Source organism: Tamandua tetradactyla, chromosome 25 (assembly GCF_023851605.1).
Source record: "Tamandua tetradactyla isolate mTamTet1 chromosome 25, mTamTet1.pri, whole genome shotgun sequence".
Classification (NCBI taxonomy): domain Eukaryota; kingdom Metazoa; phylum Chordata; class Mammalia; order Pilosa; family Myrmecophagidae; genus Tamandua; species Tamandua tetradactyla.
The window spans coordinates 9,141,221-9,161,022 of NC_135351.1; the positions used below are offsets into that span (position 1 = coordinate 9,141,221).

General features: G+C 40.3%; 1 protein-coding gene across 1 annotated transcript in view; it reads left to right on the forward strand.

Annotated features, from left to right (window-relative positions):
* Window positions 1-19,802, forward strand: part of LY86 (lymphocyte antigen 86) — a 92,304-nt gene that overhangs the window by 42,414 nt on the left and 30,088 nt on the right. The window contains exons 2-3 of the mRNA XM_077144032.1: window positions 7,318-7,404; window positions 8,634-8,762. Of these exons, the coding sequence (XP_077000147.1) occupies window positions 7,318-7,404; window positions 8,634-8,762 (216 nt within the window). The remainder of the gene's footprint in view (window positions 1-7,317; window positions 7,405-8,633; window positions 8,763-19,802) is intronic.

A 19,802-nucleotide genomic window follows, 5' to 3' on the forward strand; every position in this document is an offset into this window, starting at 1 on the left:
ATATTTAGGGGATCGGTAATTTCTTTCAGGACTGTAATAATGACCTGTAATTCTACCCATTGAGGTCTCTGTGGTTGGAAGAACACTGTTTTGGGAGTACTCCCTTCCACACAGTATGCTCCTGAACCGGAGCTGGAACCGTCCGTGTACACGGTGAGGGCGTTCACTAGGCCCGACCCGGGAGGCGGCTCTCCACACTTCCTGAGTAGTTGCTGGCACCCACCAAAGCTGGAAGTAAAAGCTCAACTTTCTAACACTAACTGCTGTTATTGAACTACTTGACCGTCTCCCCTTTTGGTCTACTTATCCAACCAACTTTATATCCACAGACTTCATTAGGAATGCTCACTAACTGGACACCGGAGTTATTCAAATATGGATAAATAAAACATAGTTCCTAACCTCTCACAGCTTACACCCTTGTATAATCTGTGAGAGGAGAAATCTAGTATTAATTGTCACAGTTTTTGATGATAGAGGTAGGTAAAGATATACACGGCATGTCCCAGCACAGGCCCCCAGCTTAGCAGAAAGAACCACTAAGCCAAAATGGGAAACCCCAAATAAAGCAGGATGGAGAAAGTGGAACAAGCAGGACAGGGAATGTTTTCTTGTATGAAATATAAACCTCTTAAGAGGCATTTATTAGAAATTGACCAAAAACATACCCATTTTCTTGATGTTTAAGCTGCAGATACAAGAAAACATGTTTTCGGAATGTAGAGAAAAAAATGCAATGTCCCTTCATCCAGCTGACACTTGAGCTAGTGTCAAATCATGGGGCCATTGCAGGCCTCATGTTAGACCCTATGGGAAGGGAAGGGGATTGTATTAGTCAGGGTTCTCCAGAGACACAGAACCAACAGGATACATCTGCATATAAATGTAAATACTAAGAGATTTATTATGGGAACTGGCTCACGCGACTGTGGGTTTTGGCAAGTCCAAACTCTGTTAAGCAGCCTACAAGTTGGAAACTCCAGGGAAGGTGATGTTGAATTCCCCAAGAGAAGCTGGCTGGCTGAAGAAGAGATGGAAATTCTTCTTTCTGACTCCTGAAATCCTCAGTTATGACTTTAAGGTCTCCAACAGATTGGATGAAGAAACTCCCCCATTGCTAAGGGCCATCACTTGTGTATCTTGTGGATGTAATCAGCTGTGGATGCAATAAACTGGACGTAGATGCAAGTTTATCTATGAAAACCCTCACAGTAACAATCAGGAGCTTGCTTGACCAAACAACTGGACGCCATAACCCAGCCAAGTGGACACACGTATCTAACCAATCACAGGAGTATGCAAAAATACAAGTGGTGGTCCCTACCTTTAAGGATCTGATGCTTGGTTGAGGAGGCAAAGTATCAGCATATAAAACATTGATTACCTATGCAATCTAGTCCATGCTATATGATGAATAACTGATGTAAATAATAAATTCATAGGAATGGATAGAAAGAAGCTGCTGGGACAAGGTGAAGTTTCCCAGAGAAGTTAGGATTTGGAAAGAAAGGAGAGAAATCCATGCAGACAGTGAAAGCACAGATGGGATCACATCACACATACTCTCCCTCTATAATCATTAGTGGCTCCCCAGACTCAGACATTGTCTTACTCTTTGTGCTTCCACAGGACCAGGGCATCCCTTTCCAAAATACTTGATACCTCTGGAGGTAGAAGGTGGCTTCTTTTCATTTCCGTGTCTCAGGTGCCCAGCAGACAGTCTGCTGCTGGGAGGGGCACAATAAACTCACCTCAAATACATATCGAATCATTTAGAAGCCTTGAGCACCAATGAACTATTAATCATATAAAAGCAAGAAGGAAAATAAGGCTGTTGTTGAGCATACAAGCAAAATGACACAAAAGACCCCCTATAGTTAAATAACAAGAAGCCATCACTGCTATTTTATTAAGGAACAGAAGTTGACCAGCTTTCCTCCCCATTCTCTTTGCCCATGTTTTTCTTCCCTGCATAAGTTGTAAGTCAATCTTGCCAGTGCATCTAAGCGATCTGCTGATGGTAAATCCTTCCGTCCCTCTATTTTCTATCTGTCCCCTTCTCAAGCTATGCCTGGCTCCCCTGGAAGCATGGCTGTGAAGCATATTTTATAATAATGTATCAACCTCTTAGAGTAGGTCTGTTTTCTAGCATCAGCACAAAGAAGAAACAATAGCAGTTTACAGGGAATGAAGCAGTATGTTAGAAGAAAAATCAATGCTCTGAATCTCAGGAAACAGGCTGAACTAAATGCTTGAGGAGTTGGGGGCAGAAAATGGGAAAGAGGGAGAGAGAAAGGGAGAGGTAGAAAGAGAGACTGGCTTTCAGGAGCCGAAAGGGCATGGGTAAGTCTGGGGTACCACTGAGGAAGGCAGTGGAGCTCAGACTGGAGGGATTCCTGCTCCCCTTTTCATGGTGACACTGCTGTAAGGATTCCACCTTCCCACAAGTGCAGGAAAGCCCACGTTACACCCACCTTGCAGCATTTCTTAAAATCCAAGTCATAGAACTGCTTGAAGGATACATGGAACGCTCTGTGCCGCTTTTGCAACTTCCTGGGAGTCTGTACTTCTTTCAAAATAAAACATTAAAAAATAGACTCCAGCATAGCTACGAAATATGAACAATGGGACGAACTGCAGGAAAGTTGCCCCTCTAGGCCTCAAATCACCCAAACAGCAGAATAGAGGCTGCAGGAACGGAGCTCCATCCATGCACTCCAGGATTTAAGATGACATGCATCTAAGCTTAAAGGTTTGCCCAAAACCAAACCGAGCAGGAGGGCTCCAGCAGAGTGAAGCCCTGGGGAACCCTGGGCTTCCTGCTGCCTCCCACCAGCCCTCGGGGAGGGATTGCAGCTCCAAAGGTCATGCTGCTGGATTTTGCTTTCTTCCCACTGATTCCAACAGTGGCTAGAAATTACAGAGGTGAATGTTCTTGGCCCTCTTCTCTTGGAGAACTGCACCGTTTCAGCCCACCTGAGAGAATAGAGACCATTCACAGAGCTTACAGCACAAAATTGGTGCTGGAGCTGAGATGTGTGAAGCCCCCCTTGCTTTAAACCCTGAGTGTTTACACAAGTCTATTTTACGTGAATGTGATAGAAAACTGTTCTGGGATGGATGCCGCAGCCCTTAGTATGCAATGCAGCTGCGGCTGGCTGCCTTCCAAGAGGCTTTCCCCACCACTGCAGGATTTACACCGAATTGGTTTAGAGAAGCCTGATTTCCACAGCATACAGATTCTCAAGGGGGTGGGGGCAGCCAGGGGCAGTTTGCAGGGCATCCTAGATTCACTCACCATAGCTACTGAGCTCCTTTTGGCTGAAGCAATAGATATTGACAGAACAGACAAAAAGGGCTAAGGGGGGAAAAGCTCAAAATGAAGATATCTTAAATTTCATGAAGCAGATTTTACTTCTGACCTCAAACTCATTTACCACTATACAATGAAGAATCCGGTGAAGACATTTGTCTCTGCCACTGAAGATCTGGAATACTGAGTCTCATTACATTTTCAGTTTTATTGTTTCAGAAGATCCAAATGCAGATTATAGATATTAAAGATTACCTGAGGCAAGTGTCCAAAAGGAAGGGCTTCCTCTACCACCCCCAACTGGTCTTCATATTATATGAGAGCTAGTTTAAAAATGCAACCCACCATCTTTTACTTGTGTAGGTGATCCTGAAGCATTTGCAGCATAAGTGAGCCCAAGAATTAAGAAAGTAATTCTTCAAAGAAGTGGTTCTCCACCCGGGGCAAATTTGCCTTCCACAGGACATTTGACAATGTCTAGAGACGGTTTCAGTAGTTACAGCTTTGGGGGTGGAGGTGCTATTGGTATCTTATAAGCAAAAGCCAAAATGCTGCTAAACATCCTACAACACCCCCAACAGCCCCATAACAAAGAGTTAACTGGCCCAAACTGCCAAGAGCGGTGAGGCTGAGGAACCCTATTTAAAAATTCTCAATGAACTTTACTACAAATAATCTTCATTACTATTCCGCACGTTATTATTGAGATTTTAAGGTCATCTTAAGATGTTATCGTAGATCCTAAGGTTAGAAATACTGACTTCACAAATTCTAGTAGAAGGATAACAGAGGTACATAAAAAATTTAAGGTAACAGACAGTGGGTTGAGTGTCTGAGTGGAAATACATATAAATAGAGGGGAAGCTACGAGTTTGTGAAGCGGGGATTGGGGGCTGGGAAAGAACTGATACCACTTCTCCAAAACCACATGTTCACTCTCAAAAACATCACACTCAAATGTGGAACTGAAATAATTGCTAAGAAAGATCACTAACCCCCTAAGCATGTTTAAAGTAATCTCTCTTTCTGCTTCTATACACACGTACACATGCACATGTCACACACACACACACACACGCACACACACACACACATCTTTAAAGAGAAGAGACTTGCTGTTTTCTTTATGACTTTTTTCCTTAATAAGAATTTTTCCTAACAATAATGTTCCTCCTGTACGAAATGCTTTCATTCTTTGTTTTCTTCTCCTGTCCTTAGTTTATTCTTCCTATCTATGCTTTTTAAATGTTGATAAACATGCAGTGAAGTTCTAACTCACTAAGCAATGCATATTGAGCCTCTCTTATCCTCTTTTCTCCAAAAGCAACTTACATTTATTCACAATTTTAAGGATGCGCTTTGCTCTAGCTCGATTGGTTGGCCTCTATCTTTTTTTTGATGCTATGATGTAAGCATGTTGCAGGAGTAATTGTCTTCTGTTTATATCACAAACTGTCTTCAGTTTATATCACAAACTGATAGAAATCCTGGATTGGGAGAATGTTGCTAGAACATAACAATGCTTATGAAGGACCAAAATGCGCATAAGAAAAAAAGGGCTTTTCCTCCAGGAAAATCAGTGAAAAGATCAAAGGATTTTTGATCAAGCATAAAGTGCCTCTGCATTAGCTTTGCAAGGCTGAAATTGCCTTGTGATCATTTCCATGGCAAATTTCATAGACAATTACACATCCTCCAGGTCACAACGTGGGTGATAAAACTGTCTGGAACAATATCACTGACAAATGGGAGCTCAGAGTGAGGCTGAAATTGAAATCAGTTATGGAACAGTCTGCCCAGATGCCATATGCCTGCACACAAAACCAGACAATATTCTGGGCAAACTCACAAGCCAAAGAATTAACATATGTATTTGAGCCTCTACTTTGTGAACTGCTCTGTATGATAGTAGGCAGCGTGTTTATGTATTTTTTGTTTTGCTTTTGGTTTTGAAGCCTGAGTTTTAATTTTGACTCTGACACCTTCTAGTCCTGAGACTTGGGCAAGTTAATATAACCTCTCTGAGATTGTAGTTATCTGACTATAAAATAGTTGTCCAGCTATAAAATGACTTTGTGAATACCTTTCTCTTAAGATTGTTGTTTATTGTATCAATTTGGGTCTGGTCGGGAAAACAGAGACCATTCCAGTGATTTTAACTGAGAGGAATTAATAGAGGAAATTAATTAGGCAGCTGTTAGAGACCTCTTCCTGCCTCCCTACCCCCTACCCACCCCCATCACCACCAAAAAAGAGAACACTGAAGAAGTAGTTACCACGCGTAGATCTGGGAGAACAAAGAGCAGGGGTTGGCGTTATTTTACTTGGAGGCTGGGAATTGAGACTCAGACTTCTAAGGAATAAGTAACAGCTTCTAGGATGCTATAACCTCAGAAGCTTAAGGGACCTGCAGAACTGCGCCTCAGCTGATTCTGGGAGTTGCAATAAAGAACTGGACACCGGAACCTATTGCCTTCTCAGTGTGGTGGCTCATAGCTGGGTGGCACGCTCAGGGGACAGAGAGTAAGTAAGAAGAAATAGGCTCCTTCTCTCTTTCCAGCCTCATCTCTCTCTGGCATCTCTGCTGACACATTACAAAACAGACATGTGATAGCAGACAGCCCAGTATCACAAAGTAGAGAGCATAAGGCTGAGTTTGGCGCTGAGAAACAATAGCTTTAATGTTATGTCACATGCCTTCATTCATTATGAATACTCATGGCATGCTTTCTGTGTATGACCACGAGACTCCGTGTTAGGTCCAAGGAAGTCTGGAGAATGAAGTGGAAAACTTTTACAAAGCACACAGCTCAGTGGCTCACACAGTGTAGACCCTCAGTTAAAATTAGCTCTGCCCTCACAAACCCAGTGGGAAACATAAAGGAAAAGGAAATGCAAAACCAAACCAAACAAAACTCAGCTCTTGTCTTTCAAGGGTTTTATGTTTAGATTAAGTGTTATGGGAGAAGTCAAATAGCAAAATACAAAGTAATGCATGTTCGCACGCTGTAAAAAGCACTTCAGAAAGAAACTCTTTTAAGAATCCAGAGAAGCAAAACAATACTGGGGACTATTAGGGAAGCCTCATAAAGAAGATGGGAATTGAGCAAAACCTTAATATTTAGGCAAAAGGGTAAGACCATTTGAAATGAGAGAAAATGTATAAGCAGATCGAGCACGGTGGGAATTTGTTGCATGTGCATGTGTCCATTCCAGGCTCAAAGAAGAAGGATGGATTTATGATGTAGAATTTGGAGCGTGGGGATGGTCGAATATTTTTGAACTTTTTCTGAGGCTTAGAGGAACCATTGGAGCCTTTGAATGAGCAGAAGAAAGCTTCAAAATGTTTAATTTTTGTAGTCCATATCATCCTAACACAATACCTGGCAGATAGTGAATCTTTGTTTAAAAAAAAATTTATATATATATATATGTATATATATATATATAACATGGGATAAGATGGGATGGGATGGGCAGGTCTTGACTTTGTTTTATATATATATATACATACATATATATATAACATGGGATAAGATGGGATTACATGGGATGGGATGAGATGGGGCAGGTCTTGACTTTGAAAATTTGGATATATCTTCCACTTTTAATTATAATAATAATAAAGAAATACATTTATGAAATGTTTTGTGCAATCAATGAGCAACTTTACAACCAAAAACTTAGGAGCTAAAATAATTTAAACAGCAATGAGAATTTTAACAACCAGAGATAGAACCCACGGACCCACCCAGCCAACAAGCCCCTGTGCTCATTTCACAGGTAAGAAACTACCATCAGAGGGACCAGTGCTTTCTTTGGAGAGACTGGAAGGGGCTGGGGAAAATGTCATGGGCTTATACAAAAAAGAAAAAAATTTGTTGGGCCGGTATGTTTTTGAATCATGTTTTCATTTGCACAGCAAAAAATTGGCACAAATTTTGAATATGAGTTTGATGTGTATACAGTGTACTCCAGCTAATCTGTTGTTTTCTTCTTGGCAGACCCATTGCAAGATTTTGGCTTTTCTGCTGACCAGTGTTCCAAACAATTAAAACCAAATCTTAACATTAGATTTGGACTCATTCTGAGTAAGTACAAATTGTTAGTGTGAAATAAAACTTTGCAGAGACCCTCCATGCGCCACATACCCAATGAGTTATATTAATGATGGCAGCTAAACTACTGTTCTCTGCCATGCTTGAAATTAACTGTGTTTCCATTTTTGTTTCCATTTCTCTTTCTGGGTAATATCCAGAGAGAGAAGAGAACTCTCATTTAATGCTGAGCTGTTGTACTGAAAAGACTCCAGGCACTCATTTGGACAATATAAACACCTGGAATTGGTATACCCAGAAAAAAAATTGAGCCTGCATATTGATGTTTATAGGGAGAGATCTTTTGGTTACTTATCTCAGCAATAAACAAACCTGCCACCAGCAGCATGATTTGTCATTCGTGTTATTTTTTTTCCCCCAGATAGCTAATAGAAGTTCTTATACCTGGACACAGCAAAGAAGGCGTGTAATACCTTCTCACCCTTCCCTAATCAGTGAGCTAGAACACCCGATGATTTAATTTGAATGTGATTGTGCCATTACAGTTAGTCAATGTATTTGTTACAGTTCCTAGAGCATCTTCTTTTTTAAAGCAGTGTTATCAGAGCCAGAGCAGAAGGATTTAATAAACTTGCACGTGGCATCATTCCAAAGGAATGGAGGGAACATTCCCAGAGGCCAAGAACTTTTATGCATCTTTGCATTTCCAGAATCTTGCCCAACATCTGACTCTACCTGCACCTCATTAAATGTTTGGAGGAGAGAAAGTGAGGTATAAAAGAGGAACGGCAGGAGGAATAGGAGAAAGATAAAAATGAGAAACAGAGAAAAAAGCAAAGAGAATTGGAAGCCACCACTGCATAATTTCCACCATAAACTAACCACAGTAGACTCTCTGCTTAGCAATGGTCCATACAGTTGACCACATCCCACTGCTATCATGTGGGATATGGGGCTAAGGAATTCCAGAAGCCACAGCAGCAGGCCCTGCCCTAAGAGGCCAATGCATCAGGATAGGAGAGTGCAGTAAATTAGTGATCTTGCCCCAAAGAGATGAAACTGAGGTCCTGTTTTATTCCCAGGCTGTGAACACAATCTCCTGTAGCCTTGCCTCAATTCTGCATTACCAAGAATAGAAGACAACTTTTTCCCCAGACTCCTGGAAATGAAAGATCCTTTGGTTCCTGTCACTGTTACTCTGAGTGCATTTTAATATACAGTTGAACCCATGATGCTAGTAAAACTGGTCCCTTTCCCTTCAGGAGAGAACATCAAAGAGCTGTTTCTTGACATGGACCTCATCAGTAAAGGATCATCTATTTTCAGCTACTCCTATCCCATCTGTGAAGGGGACCTACCCAAGTTTACTTTCTGTGGAAGAAGGAAAGGGGGTAAGCTGTCTGTCTTGCTAACTGCTTGCTGGGGCCCAAAGAGAGATGAATCAGGGTTTGGACCTGGGGTAAGACACACGGGTAGAGTCCCAGTTCTTTTGGACAAATTTAGCCAAACTTCCTGTGAAATTAATTAAATCTGTTAACTTTGTAAATGATAAGGCCTAGCCCACAGGGCCTGCCCTACAGGTCTGTCGCAAATACTAAATGAAATGATGCATCTGAAGTCCTTTGCCCACGGCAAATGGTTACTGTTAGTTGTGGTGTCTGATTAAAGGGACTGGCAACAGAAAGAACCAAAAACCCACAGAGATTCAAAGGTTTTCCAGGTTTCTCCTCAGAGATCTCTTTAGTGGTGGGATCTCCTTGATATGACGATGGACTCTGGAAGGAAAAAAAATTAAGCTTACCAAATGTCACTCTCTCACTGTGTTCTTTCTCATTTGGGCCATCAATTAATAATGGCATCAGATAACTAGACGCAAAGTATAGAGGTAGAGCGTTCCTTATACTTTATCTCTGCCCTCCAATCCACTAATGCCATGTCCTCCTGCCATACAGATCCCCAAAGAGCACAGGCAACCTGCCTCAGCCTATCCCGCCTTCTCCTCCCCAACTTGGCTACCATTTTGACCAAGGTCCTGGGCTCCCTTTGTTCATTGAACAAAAACTCGAATCTGTTTTGGGATTGTCCTCTGGCTGCTCCCTCCTTCCCAAGGCTTTCTTCCTATTTCCATTGACCAAGAGGAAGAATAGCTCAAACCCTCACTCCACCACAGATGCCAGAAACACCCCTTTATCCATTTCTCCCATTCAAGGAAGCTGGGATTTTAAACAGTAGTTAGCATTGCTTATGAAATCACCCAATTATCTTTCAAAAAAAGATTGGGAAGAAATGGAGGTGCTTCTCCACACTGAGGAATGCAGACAAAGGAAATTTGACCATGCAAGAAAAGAAAGCAGGGAATTCAAGAGAGGATAGGACTGCTGGAAGAGAAAGGCTTTTCCAAAAGTTGAGCAACTAAGTCAGGTTGAGTGGGGATTTAGAGACACTACTGTGATTTAGAGACAATTGGCCTCAGCCCAGCTCTCTCTCCTCACCTCCCTCTCTGTGCCCCTGAGAGTGTGGTAGGGTCACTATACTTTCACACTCACCTAGTGGGATGATAATCATTTATTTCCCATTTGTCATCCCCACTCAACTATGAGCTTCTTGAGGGTGGGCTGGTGCCCTCTTCATTTTCTTCTTTCTGCCAGTATTTTGAATGTACCGATGCACAGGGAATGCTAAATACAGATGCACAGGCAGAGTCAAATAGCTAACGTGTTTTAAGCATTCGTGCCAGACCCTGTTCTAAGAGCTTTACCATCCTGACAACCACTTGCTTCCCACTATTTTTCATACTCCAACTTCATAGGTTTGGAAACTGAAGCATGGAGAATTTAAGGAACTTGTACCAAGTCACAGAGCTGGTGAGACACCTGGGGTTCAGACCCAGGCAGTTTGGTTCCAGAACCTGTACTCTTAGCTCCTAATGAATGATTGAACAGAAGAACACATGGCATAAAGTATGAACGTGCCTTGTGGCTAGGACTTTATTGAAAAGTATCATTTATGAATTCTTTCTGGTCATGATCTGACTTTGTTTCAGATTTAAACATTTTATTTTCTCCTTAGCTAACCCACTAAAGAATTATTAGTCAACTTTCCTTGCTGAACTTACTGGAAATATTTCTGATTAATCAAGTTTATCCATGCATTTCCTTAGCATGGGTAACTATTTCTTGGTTGGAGCCAGTTTAAACTTTTCTACCTGCCCTCAGTCAGACCTGTCCCTAGCTCTTCACCCTTCAGTCAGCCAATTGTTCCTTCCTTCCTTCCTTCCTTCCTTCCTTCCTTCCTTCCTTCCTTCCTCCCTTCCTTCCTTCCTTCCTTCCTTCCTTCCTTCCTTCCTTCCTTTATTCCTTCCTTCATTGACTCATTCATTTAGCAATGAATGCATTCATTTTGCTCTGTGCCAGCATTTTTGGGAGCCTGGTGATGAATCAAGAGTGGTTTCTACTCTCAAAGAAGTTATGATCTACTAAAGAACATTAGAGACTCACAAAATAATTAGTACCACTTGCTGTGTATGGTGTAGGCATAAAGAAGGTACAAACAAAATGCCAAGGAAATTTGAGAGGAGGGCTCATACTCAGCACAGGTTCACCTGGTGGATCATGGACTACCTGAGAAAGGCAAAGAATTACTTCCTTCTATGTCTTAAGGTTATACAGAACCTCTTACAGGCTTTTTTTTTTATTATTATTAATTAACGGAAAAAAAGAAATTAACCCAACATTTAGAAATCATACCAATCTACATATGCAATCAGTAATTCTTAACATCATCACATAGATGCATGATCATTGTTTCTTAGTACAGTTGCATCAGTTTAGAAGAAGTAGCAACACAACCGAAAAAGATATAGAATGTTAATATAGAGAAAAAAAATAAAAGTAATAATAGTAAGAACAAAACAAAACAAAACAAAAACCTATAGCTCGGATGCAGCTTCATTCAGTGTTTTAACATGATTACTTTACAATTAGGTATTACTGTGCTGTCCATTTTTGAGTTTTTGTATCTAGTCCTGTTGCACAGTCTGTATCCCATCAGCTCCAATTACCCATTATCTTACCCTGTTTCTAACTCCTGCTGAACTCTGTTACCAATGACATATTCCAAGTTTATTCTCGAATGTCCGTTCACATCAGTGGGACCATACAGCATTTGTCTTTTAGTTTTTGGCTAGACTCACTCAGCATAATGTTCTCTAGGTCCATCCATGTTATTACATGCTTCATAATTTTATCCTGTCTTAAAGCTGCTTAATATTCCATCGTATGTATATACCACATTTTGTTTAGCCACTCGTCTGTTGATGGACATTTTGGCTATTTCCATCTCTTTGCAATTGTAAATAACGCTGCTATAAACATTGGTGTGCAAATGTCCGTTTGAGTTTTTGCCCTTAATTCTTTTGAGTAGATTCCCAGCAATGGTATTGCTGGGTCATATGGCAATTCTATATTCAGCTTTTTGAGGAACTGCCAAACTGCCTTCCACAGTGGTTGCACCATTTGACATTCCCACCAACAGTGGATAAGTGTGCCTCTTTCACCGCATCCTCTCCAGCACTTGTCATTTTCTGTTTTGTTGATAATGGCCATTCTGGTGGGTGTGAGATGATATCTCATTGTGGTTTTGATTTGCATTTCTCTAATGGCCAGGGACATTGAGCATCTCTTCATATGCCTTTTGGCCATTTGTATTTCCTCCTCTGAGAGGTGTCTATTCAAGTCTTTTTCCCATTTTGTAATTGGGTTGGCTGTCTTTTTGTTGTTGAGTTGAACAATCTCTTTATAAATTCTGGATACTAGACCTTTATCTGATATGTCATTTCCAAATATTGTTTCCCATTGTGTAGGCTGTCTTTCTACTTTCTTGATGAAGTTCTTTGATGCACAAAAGTGTTTAATTTTGAGGAGTTCCCATTTATTTATTTCCTTCTTCAGTGCTCTTGCTTTAGGTTTAAGGTCCATAAAACTGCCTCCAATTGTAAGATTCATAAGATATCTCCCTACATTTTCCTCTAACTGTTTTATGGTCTTAGACCTAATGTTTAGATCTTTGATCCATTTTGAGTTAACTTTTGTGTGTGTGAGATATGGGTCTTCTTTCATTCTTTTGCATATGGATATCCAGTTCTCTAGGCACCATTTATTGAAGAGACTGTTCTGTCCCAGGTGAGTTGGCTTGACTGCCTTATCAAAGATCAAATGTCCATAGATGAGAGGGTCTATATCTGAGCACTCTATTCGATTCCATTGGTCGATATATCTATCTTTATGCCAATACCATGCTGTTTTGACCACTGTGGCTTCATAATATGCCTTAAAGTCAGGCAGTCCAAGACCTCCAGCTTCGTTTTTTTCCCTCAAGATGTTTTTAGCAATTCGGGGCACCCTACCCTTCCAGATAAATTTGCTTATTGGTTTTTCTATTTCTGAAAAATAAGTTGTTGGGATTTTGATTGGTATTGCATTGAATCTGTAAATCAATTTAGGTAGGATTGACATCTTAACTATATTTAGTCTTCCAATCCATGAACACGGTATGCCCTTCCATCTATTTAGGTCTTCTGTGATTTCTTTTAGCAGTTTTCTGTAGTTTTCTTTATATAGGTTTTTTGTCTCTTTAGTTAAATTTATTCCTAGGTATTTTATTCTTTTAGTTGCAATTGGAAATGGAATTTGTTTCTTGATTTCCCCCTCCGCTTGTTCATTGCTAGTGTATAGAAATGCTACAGATTTTTGAATGTTGATCTTGTAACCTGCCACTTTGCTGTACTCATTTATTAGCTCTAGTAGTTTTGTTGTGGATTTTTCCGGGTTTTCGACATATAATATCATATCGTCTGCAAACAGTGATAGTTTTACTTCTTCCTTTCCTATTTTGATGCCTTGTATTTCTTTTTCTTGTCTAATTGCTCTGGCTAGAACCTCCAACACAATGTTGAATAATAGTGGTGATAGTGGACATCCTTGTCTTGTTCCTGATCTTAGGGGGAAAGTTTTCAATTTTTCCCCATTGAGGATGATATTAGCTGTGGGTTTTTCATATATTCCCTCTATCATTTTAAGGACGTTCCCTTGTATTCCTATCCTTTGAAGTGTTTTCAACAGGAAAGGATGTTGAATCTTGTCAAATGCCTTCTCTGCATCAATTGAGATGATCATGTGATTTTTCTGCTTTGATTTGTTGATATGGTGTATTACATTAATTGATTTTCTTATGTTGAACCATCCTTGCATACCTGGGATGAATCCTACTTGGTCATGATGTATAATTCTTTTAATGTGTTGTTGGATACGATTTGCTAGAATTTTATTGAGGATTTTTGCATCTATATTCATTAGAGAGATTGGTCTGTAGTTTTCTTTTTTTGTAATATCTTTGCCTGGTTTTGGTATGAGGGTGATGTTGGCTTCATAGAATGAATTAGGTGGCTTTCCCTCCGCTTCGATTTTTTTGAAGAGTTTGAGGAGAGTTGGTACTAATTCTTTCTGGAATGTTTGATAGAATTCAGATGTGAAGCCATCTGGTCCTGGACTTTTCTTTCTAGGAAGCTTTTGAATGACTAATTCAATTTCTTTACTTGTGATTGGTTTGTTGAGGTCATCTATTTCCTCTTGAGTCAAAGTTGGTTGTTCATGTCTTTCCAGGAACCCGTCCATTTCCTCTAAATTGTTGTATTTATTAGTGTAAAGTTGTTCATAGTATCCTGTTATTACCTCCTTTATTTCTGTGAGGTCAGTAGTTATGTCTCCTCTTCCATTTCTGATCTTATTTATTTGCATCCTCTCTCTTCTTCTTTTTGTCAATCTTTCTAAGGGCCCATCAATCTTATTGATTTTCTCATAGAACCAACTTCTGGCCTTATTGATTTTCTCTATTGTTTTCATGTTTTCAATTTCATTTATTTCTGCTCTAATCTTTGTTATTTCTTTCCTTTTGCTTGGTTTGGGTTAGTTTGCTGTTCTTTCTCCAGTTCTTCCAAGTGGACAGTTAATTCCTGAATTTTTGCCTTTTCTTCCTTTCTGATATAGGCATTTAGGGCAATAAATTTCCCTCTTAGCACTGCCTTTACTGCGTCCCATAAGTTTTGATATGTTGTGTTTTCATTTTCATTTGCCTCGAGGTATTTGCTAATTTCTCTAGCAATTTCTTCTTTGACCCACTCGTTGTTTAGGAGTGTGTTGTTGAGCCTCCACGTATTTGTGAATTTTCTGGCACTCTGCCTATTATTGATTTCCAACATCATTCCTTTATGGTCCGAGAAAGTGTTGTGTAAGATTTCAATCTTTTTTTTAATTTGTTAAGACTTGCTTTGTGACCCAGCATATGGTCTATCTTTGAGAATGATCCATGAGCACTTGAGAAAAAGGTGTATCCTGCTGTTGTGGGATGTAATGTCCTATAAATGTCTATTAAGTCTAGTTCATTTATAGTAATATTCAGATTCTCTATTTCTTTGTTGATCCTCTGTCTAGATGTTCTGTCCATTGATGAGAGTGGTGAGTTGAAGTCTCCAACTATTATGGTATATGAGTCTATTTCCCTTTTCAGTGTTTGCAGTGTATTCCTCACGTATTTTGGGGCATTCTGGTTCGGTGCGTAAATATTTATGATTGTTATGTCTTCTTGTTTAATTGTTCCTTTTATTAGTATATAGTGTCCTTCTTTGTCTCTTTTAACTGTTTTACATTTGAAGTCTAATTTGTTGGATATTAGTATAGCCACCCCTGCTCTTTTCTGGTTGTTATTTGCATGAAATATCTTTTCCCAACCTTTCACTTTCAACCTATGTTTATCTTTGGGTCTAAGATGTGTTTCCTATAGACAGCATATAGAAGGATCCTGTTTTTTAATCCATTCTGCCAGTCTATGTCTTTTGATTGGGGAATTCAGTCCATTACATTTAGTGTTATTACTGTTTGGATAATATTTTCCTCTACCATTTTGCCTTTTGTATTATATATATCATATCTGACTTTCCTTCTTTCTACACTCTTCTCCATACCTCTCTCTTCTGTCTTTTTGTATCTGACTCTAGTGCTCCCTTTAGTATTTCTTGCAGAGCTGGTCTCTTGGTCACAAATTCTCTCAGTGACTTTTTGTCTGAGAATGTTTTAATTTCTCCCTCATTTTTGAAGGATAATTTTGCTGGATATAGGAGTCTTGGTTGGCAGTTTTTCTCTTTTAGTAATTTAAATATATCATCCCACTGTCTTCTAGCTTCCATGGTTTCTGCTGAGAAATCTACACATAGTCTTATTGGGTTTCCCTTGTATGTGATGGATTGTTTTTCTCTTGCTGCTTTCAAGATCCTCTCTTTCTCTTTGACCTCTGACATTCTAACTAGTAAGTGTCTTGGAGAACGCCTATTTGGGTGTATTATCTTTGGGGTGCGCTGGACTTCTTGGATCTGCAAATTTAGGTCTTTCATAAGAGTTGGGAAATTTTCAGTGATAATTTCTTCCATTAGTTTTTCTCCTCCTTTTCCCTTTTCTTCTCCTTCTGGGACACCCACAACATGTATATTTGTGCGCTTCATATTGTCCTTGAGTTCCCTGATGCCCTGTTCAAATTTTTCCATTCTTTTCCCGATATTTTCTGTTTCTTTTTGGAATTCAGATGTTCCATCCTCCAAATCACTAATTCTATCTTCTGTCTCTTTAAATCTATCATTGTAGGTATCCATTGTTTTTTCCATCTTTTCTACTTTATCCTTCACTTCCATAAGTTCTGTGGTTTGTTTTTTCAGTTTTTCTATTTCTTCTTTATGTTCAGCCCATGTCTTCTTCATGTCCTCCCTCAATTTATCAATTTCATTTTTGAAGAGGTTTTCCATTTCTGTTCACATATTCAGCATTAGTTGTCTCAGCTCTTGTATCTCATTTGAACTATTGGTTTGTTCCTTTGACTGGGCCATATTCTCAATCTTCTGAGCGTGGACTGTTATCTTCTGCTGCTGGCGTCTGGGCATTTAGTCAGATTTCCCTGGGTGTCGGACCCAACAAGGTTGCAAGATTTTTCTGTGAAATCTCTGGGTTCTGTTTTTCTTGCAGGCTTTTAAGCATTTTTTTGCATAATAACCACGGCGTTCTACAAGCATTCCTGATTTCATAGGATGTTTTGGAAGAATGTGAATCATGTTGAGTTGATAACTCAACAGTAACCACCCAAAAGAAATTGACAACTTACAGGTTGTCACCTATGGCCAGCCTCTGTGGTCCTAGCTCCTGCTTTTGTTTATCATCCCAAAATCTCCCCAACCAAGAGTTCTTGAACCCAAATGTGAGAATAGGCACACCTAAAAGTACTACCAGCTTAGCAGGAAAGATCATTTACTGGTTGTCCTTCTATTCCTACTTCCTTCTGTTTCCTGGGTCCAGTCTCCATCCTTGTTTCCTGGGCCATGGAATTGGCTTCTTGGTTTCCTGTCTAATCCCCTGGCTGCCTGATAATGATGTCATTCTCCATTAAAAGACTTCAAGAATTCCCATTTCCATAGAATAAAGTTCAAACTTGCTAACAACCACGATTCATCATATATTTGTCTTTAGTCTACTTTTCCAGCCACGGCTTACCCACTTCCTTTACATGAGCCTCATCAGACCATTTGTCACTTTCTGAACACGCCCTGTGTTTGAACACACATGGAATTATTCCTGTGCTCCCCCAACCCCTGCCTCTAATGCCTATTCCCCATTTGTCTTCCATCAGGACCTAACTCATAAGTGCCATTCCTCCTAGCAGCCTACCTGCAACCCCAGTCAAATAACTTGCCACCTCTAAGTACTCCTGTAGCCTTATCTTTCTACTTGGGTATAACCCTTATCTCAACCCTAATTGCATTATATCCTTAGACACTGTGCATGTGTGTCTCCCCCATTAAGCTGTCAACTCCTTGCAACCAGGAATAGTCCTTGCTCATCTCTGCCTCTGGCAAAGAAAGCCAGGCATAGGGTAAAGGCACAATAAACAATGAATTGAATTTGTATATGGACAATGATGGATCTAGTATACCAGCCCACATCAAAAGTGATTATCAATGGATGTTATGCACAGCACAGAGACAAAAATACATCGAATTCTAGCAAATGGCAAATTCTCATGGCCCTCCAAGCTTAAGAAAACCTTACAATTTTTTCTTCTTTATGTGATTTCAATAGAATTTTTAAAACAGAAGAGATATTCTTGCCCCACTACCTCGTGAGGTGTCCAATTCAGTTTAGCAGCTCAAAAGACTGTTGCATACCTTATCTGCAGGCTGAACAACCTTGCATCCATTTACTTGCTTTATTGCTATTGAGATGATAACTGCATAGGCAGGCTGAGAAGCTGGCTTTTGGGGAATTGCCAGGAAATTTCATCTCGTATAAAATGATCTGAAGAGTGATATACAAATGCCGCGTGAACAAGTAATTATGTAAATTTTAGAAGCCACAGAAACTAAAATCCTAAATTCAGAGGTTTCTTGGATTATTAAAAATTTTTTTCAACCACCCACAAAACTGCTGCAGGAATGATTCTATACCCCAGATATGATTAATACTAAGACCATAGCAGGGAGAAGGGGATGACAGCAAGGAGAGCTGAAGACAGTCCACAAGCAAGCACAAGCTGCTGTTTACATATTAAGCACAAACCCGAGTCCCTCTGGAGCTTGCAGGTCCTTCTTAGCAGAGGTGTGAGAGTCCCTCTGGAGCTTGCAGGTCCTTTTTAGCAGAGGCGTGAGAAAACTCGGTTTTCACTGTGGAGGCCCATTATGGTGTCAGCTGCAGTTGAATTGCTTGATATCATTTCCGTGGTGTTAGTATATGCATTACCCTGCTACTCGAACCCCGCTGCCTGTTCTCCAAGCAAAGAAGAATCTACAAGATGGGTCAGGCTTAGTGAGGAAATGTGTATACAGTTTTTTGGTTTTTTTTTTACATGGGCAGGCACTGGGAATCGAACCCGGGTCCTCTGGCATGGCAGGTGAGCATTCTTGCCTGCTGAGCTACCATGGCCCACCCTGTGTATACAGTTTTGTTTCCTTTTGCTCTGCCTCTTCCTCAGCCAGCTCTCAGGCAAGAAATACACTGGTTTAGAAGACCAAAGTGATATTATTTGGCCATTATCATTTAAGGTGTGATTGACAATCTGGGAGAAATAGGTTGTGTACCCAACAACAGGGGATGGACAAAGTTGAATATTGTTGACCCAAACAAAGGCACAATATGCTGTAATTTTAAATGACATTGTGGGAAATTATTGGATTGTATGATAATGCATTCACATTAGAATGTGGTTAAGTGACAGGGAGAGCATGTAATAAAAGAAGACTCACTCTTGGGTCCTGTTTTGTTAAAATATGCATGTGAATATAACGAAAAAAGCTCTGGAAAAGTATACGTCTAGGTGTAAATAGTGGTTGTTTCTAAATGGTGGGCTTGTAGGTCTTTATTTTTGTCATTTTTTTAAAAATCTCTATTGCCTTTATAGCAAATTGACAAGGTCTTCTTTTTTAATGTTGTAGGAAAAAACAGAGAGGGTGAATTCTCTTCCTCCATAGAATAAATCTAAAAGTTTTCAGACAGAATCATAGCCTAAGAGTCAATGACATCTTGAGCAAAACAGGAAGTTCTGAATCAAAGAGCTTGTAGAATGTCAAGGAGTCATCTGACACCCCCTCTCTATATTTTCCCTGGAATACCCACAGTCCCCTTAATCAGGGAGCCAAAGTGGGCACTGTTTTACTCTCTACATTGTTAATGCTGCTTGAGTTCCTTTCCTTCCTCTAGTAACAGATGGGTTATGTACCTGGCTTCTCAGAAAGCATGCTGCAAGCAGTGGCAATGGCAAGTCCCTCCTGGTCCCCCCACTATCTGAAGGATGTTGTAGCAGGGGTAAAGAAGCTAGACTTACCCTCAGGGCTGCTTTACTAACTCCAGGCAGTGTCAATTCTAGCAGGAATCTCAAGGATTCTAACAGCAGCTCAGCTGGAATCCAGGGCACTGCTCACTCCCTCCTCAGCCTGTCCTGCATCCCAGGTTTTCCTATGAGCGCCACCTGAGGAAGGTTTTCACTGTTATTTTGTTCTGCTCTGTTTTCTTGCTGTACTCTAAAGTCTGCCTCTAGAGTCCTCATTTCCTTCCCCTTGGATGAACTTCTGCCAAGAATGGGTGACAATGAGGATATCCACTCCCTTCAGGGGCAACCTGACTTCTATCGACAGAGATGCAGATGGCCCTGTGGCCCCAACAGGACTCTCCTACATTAATGTGACACCGGAACTTCTCCCCAGGCCTGAGTTGTACAGCTTTAGCAAACAATGGAGACTCCCACACCCCTTCTAGCTTGGCATTGAGTCAAGTTCAACCCAGTCCCTTTCAGTCTCTTCTGATTTATGAAGGTTCAACACATCTTGATGTCCAGTCTCAGCAGGG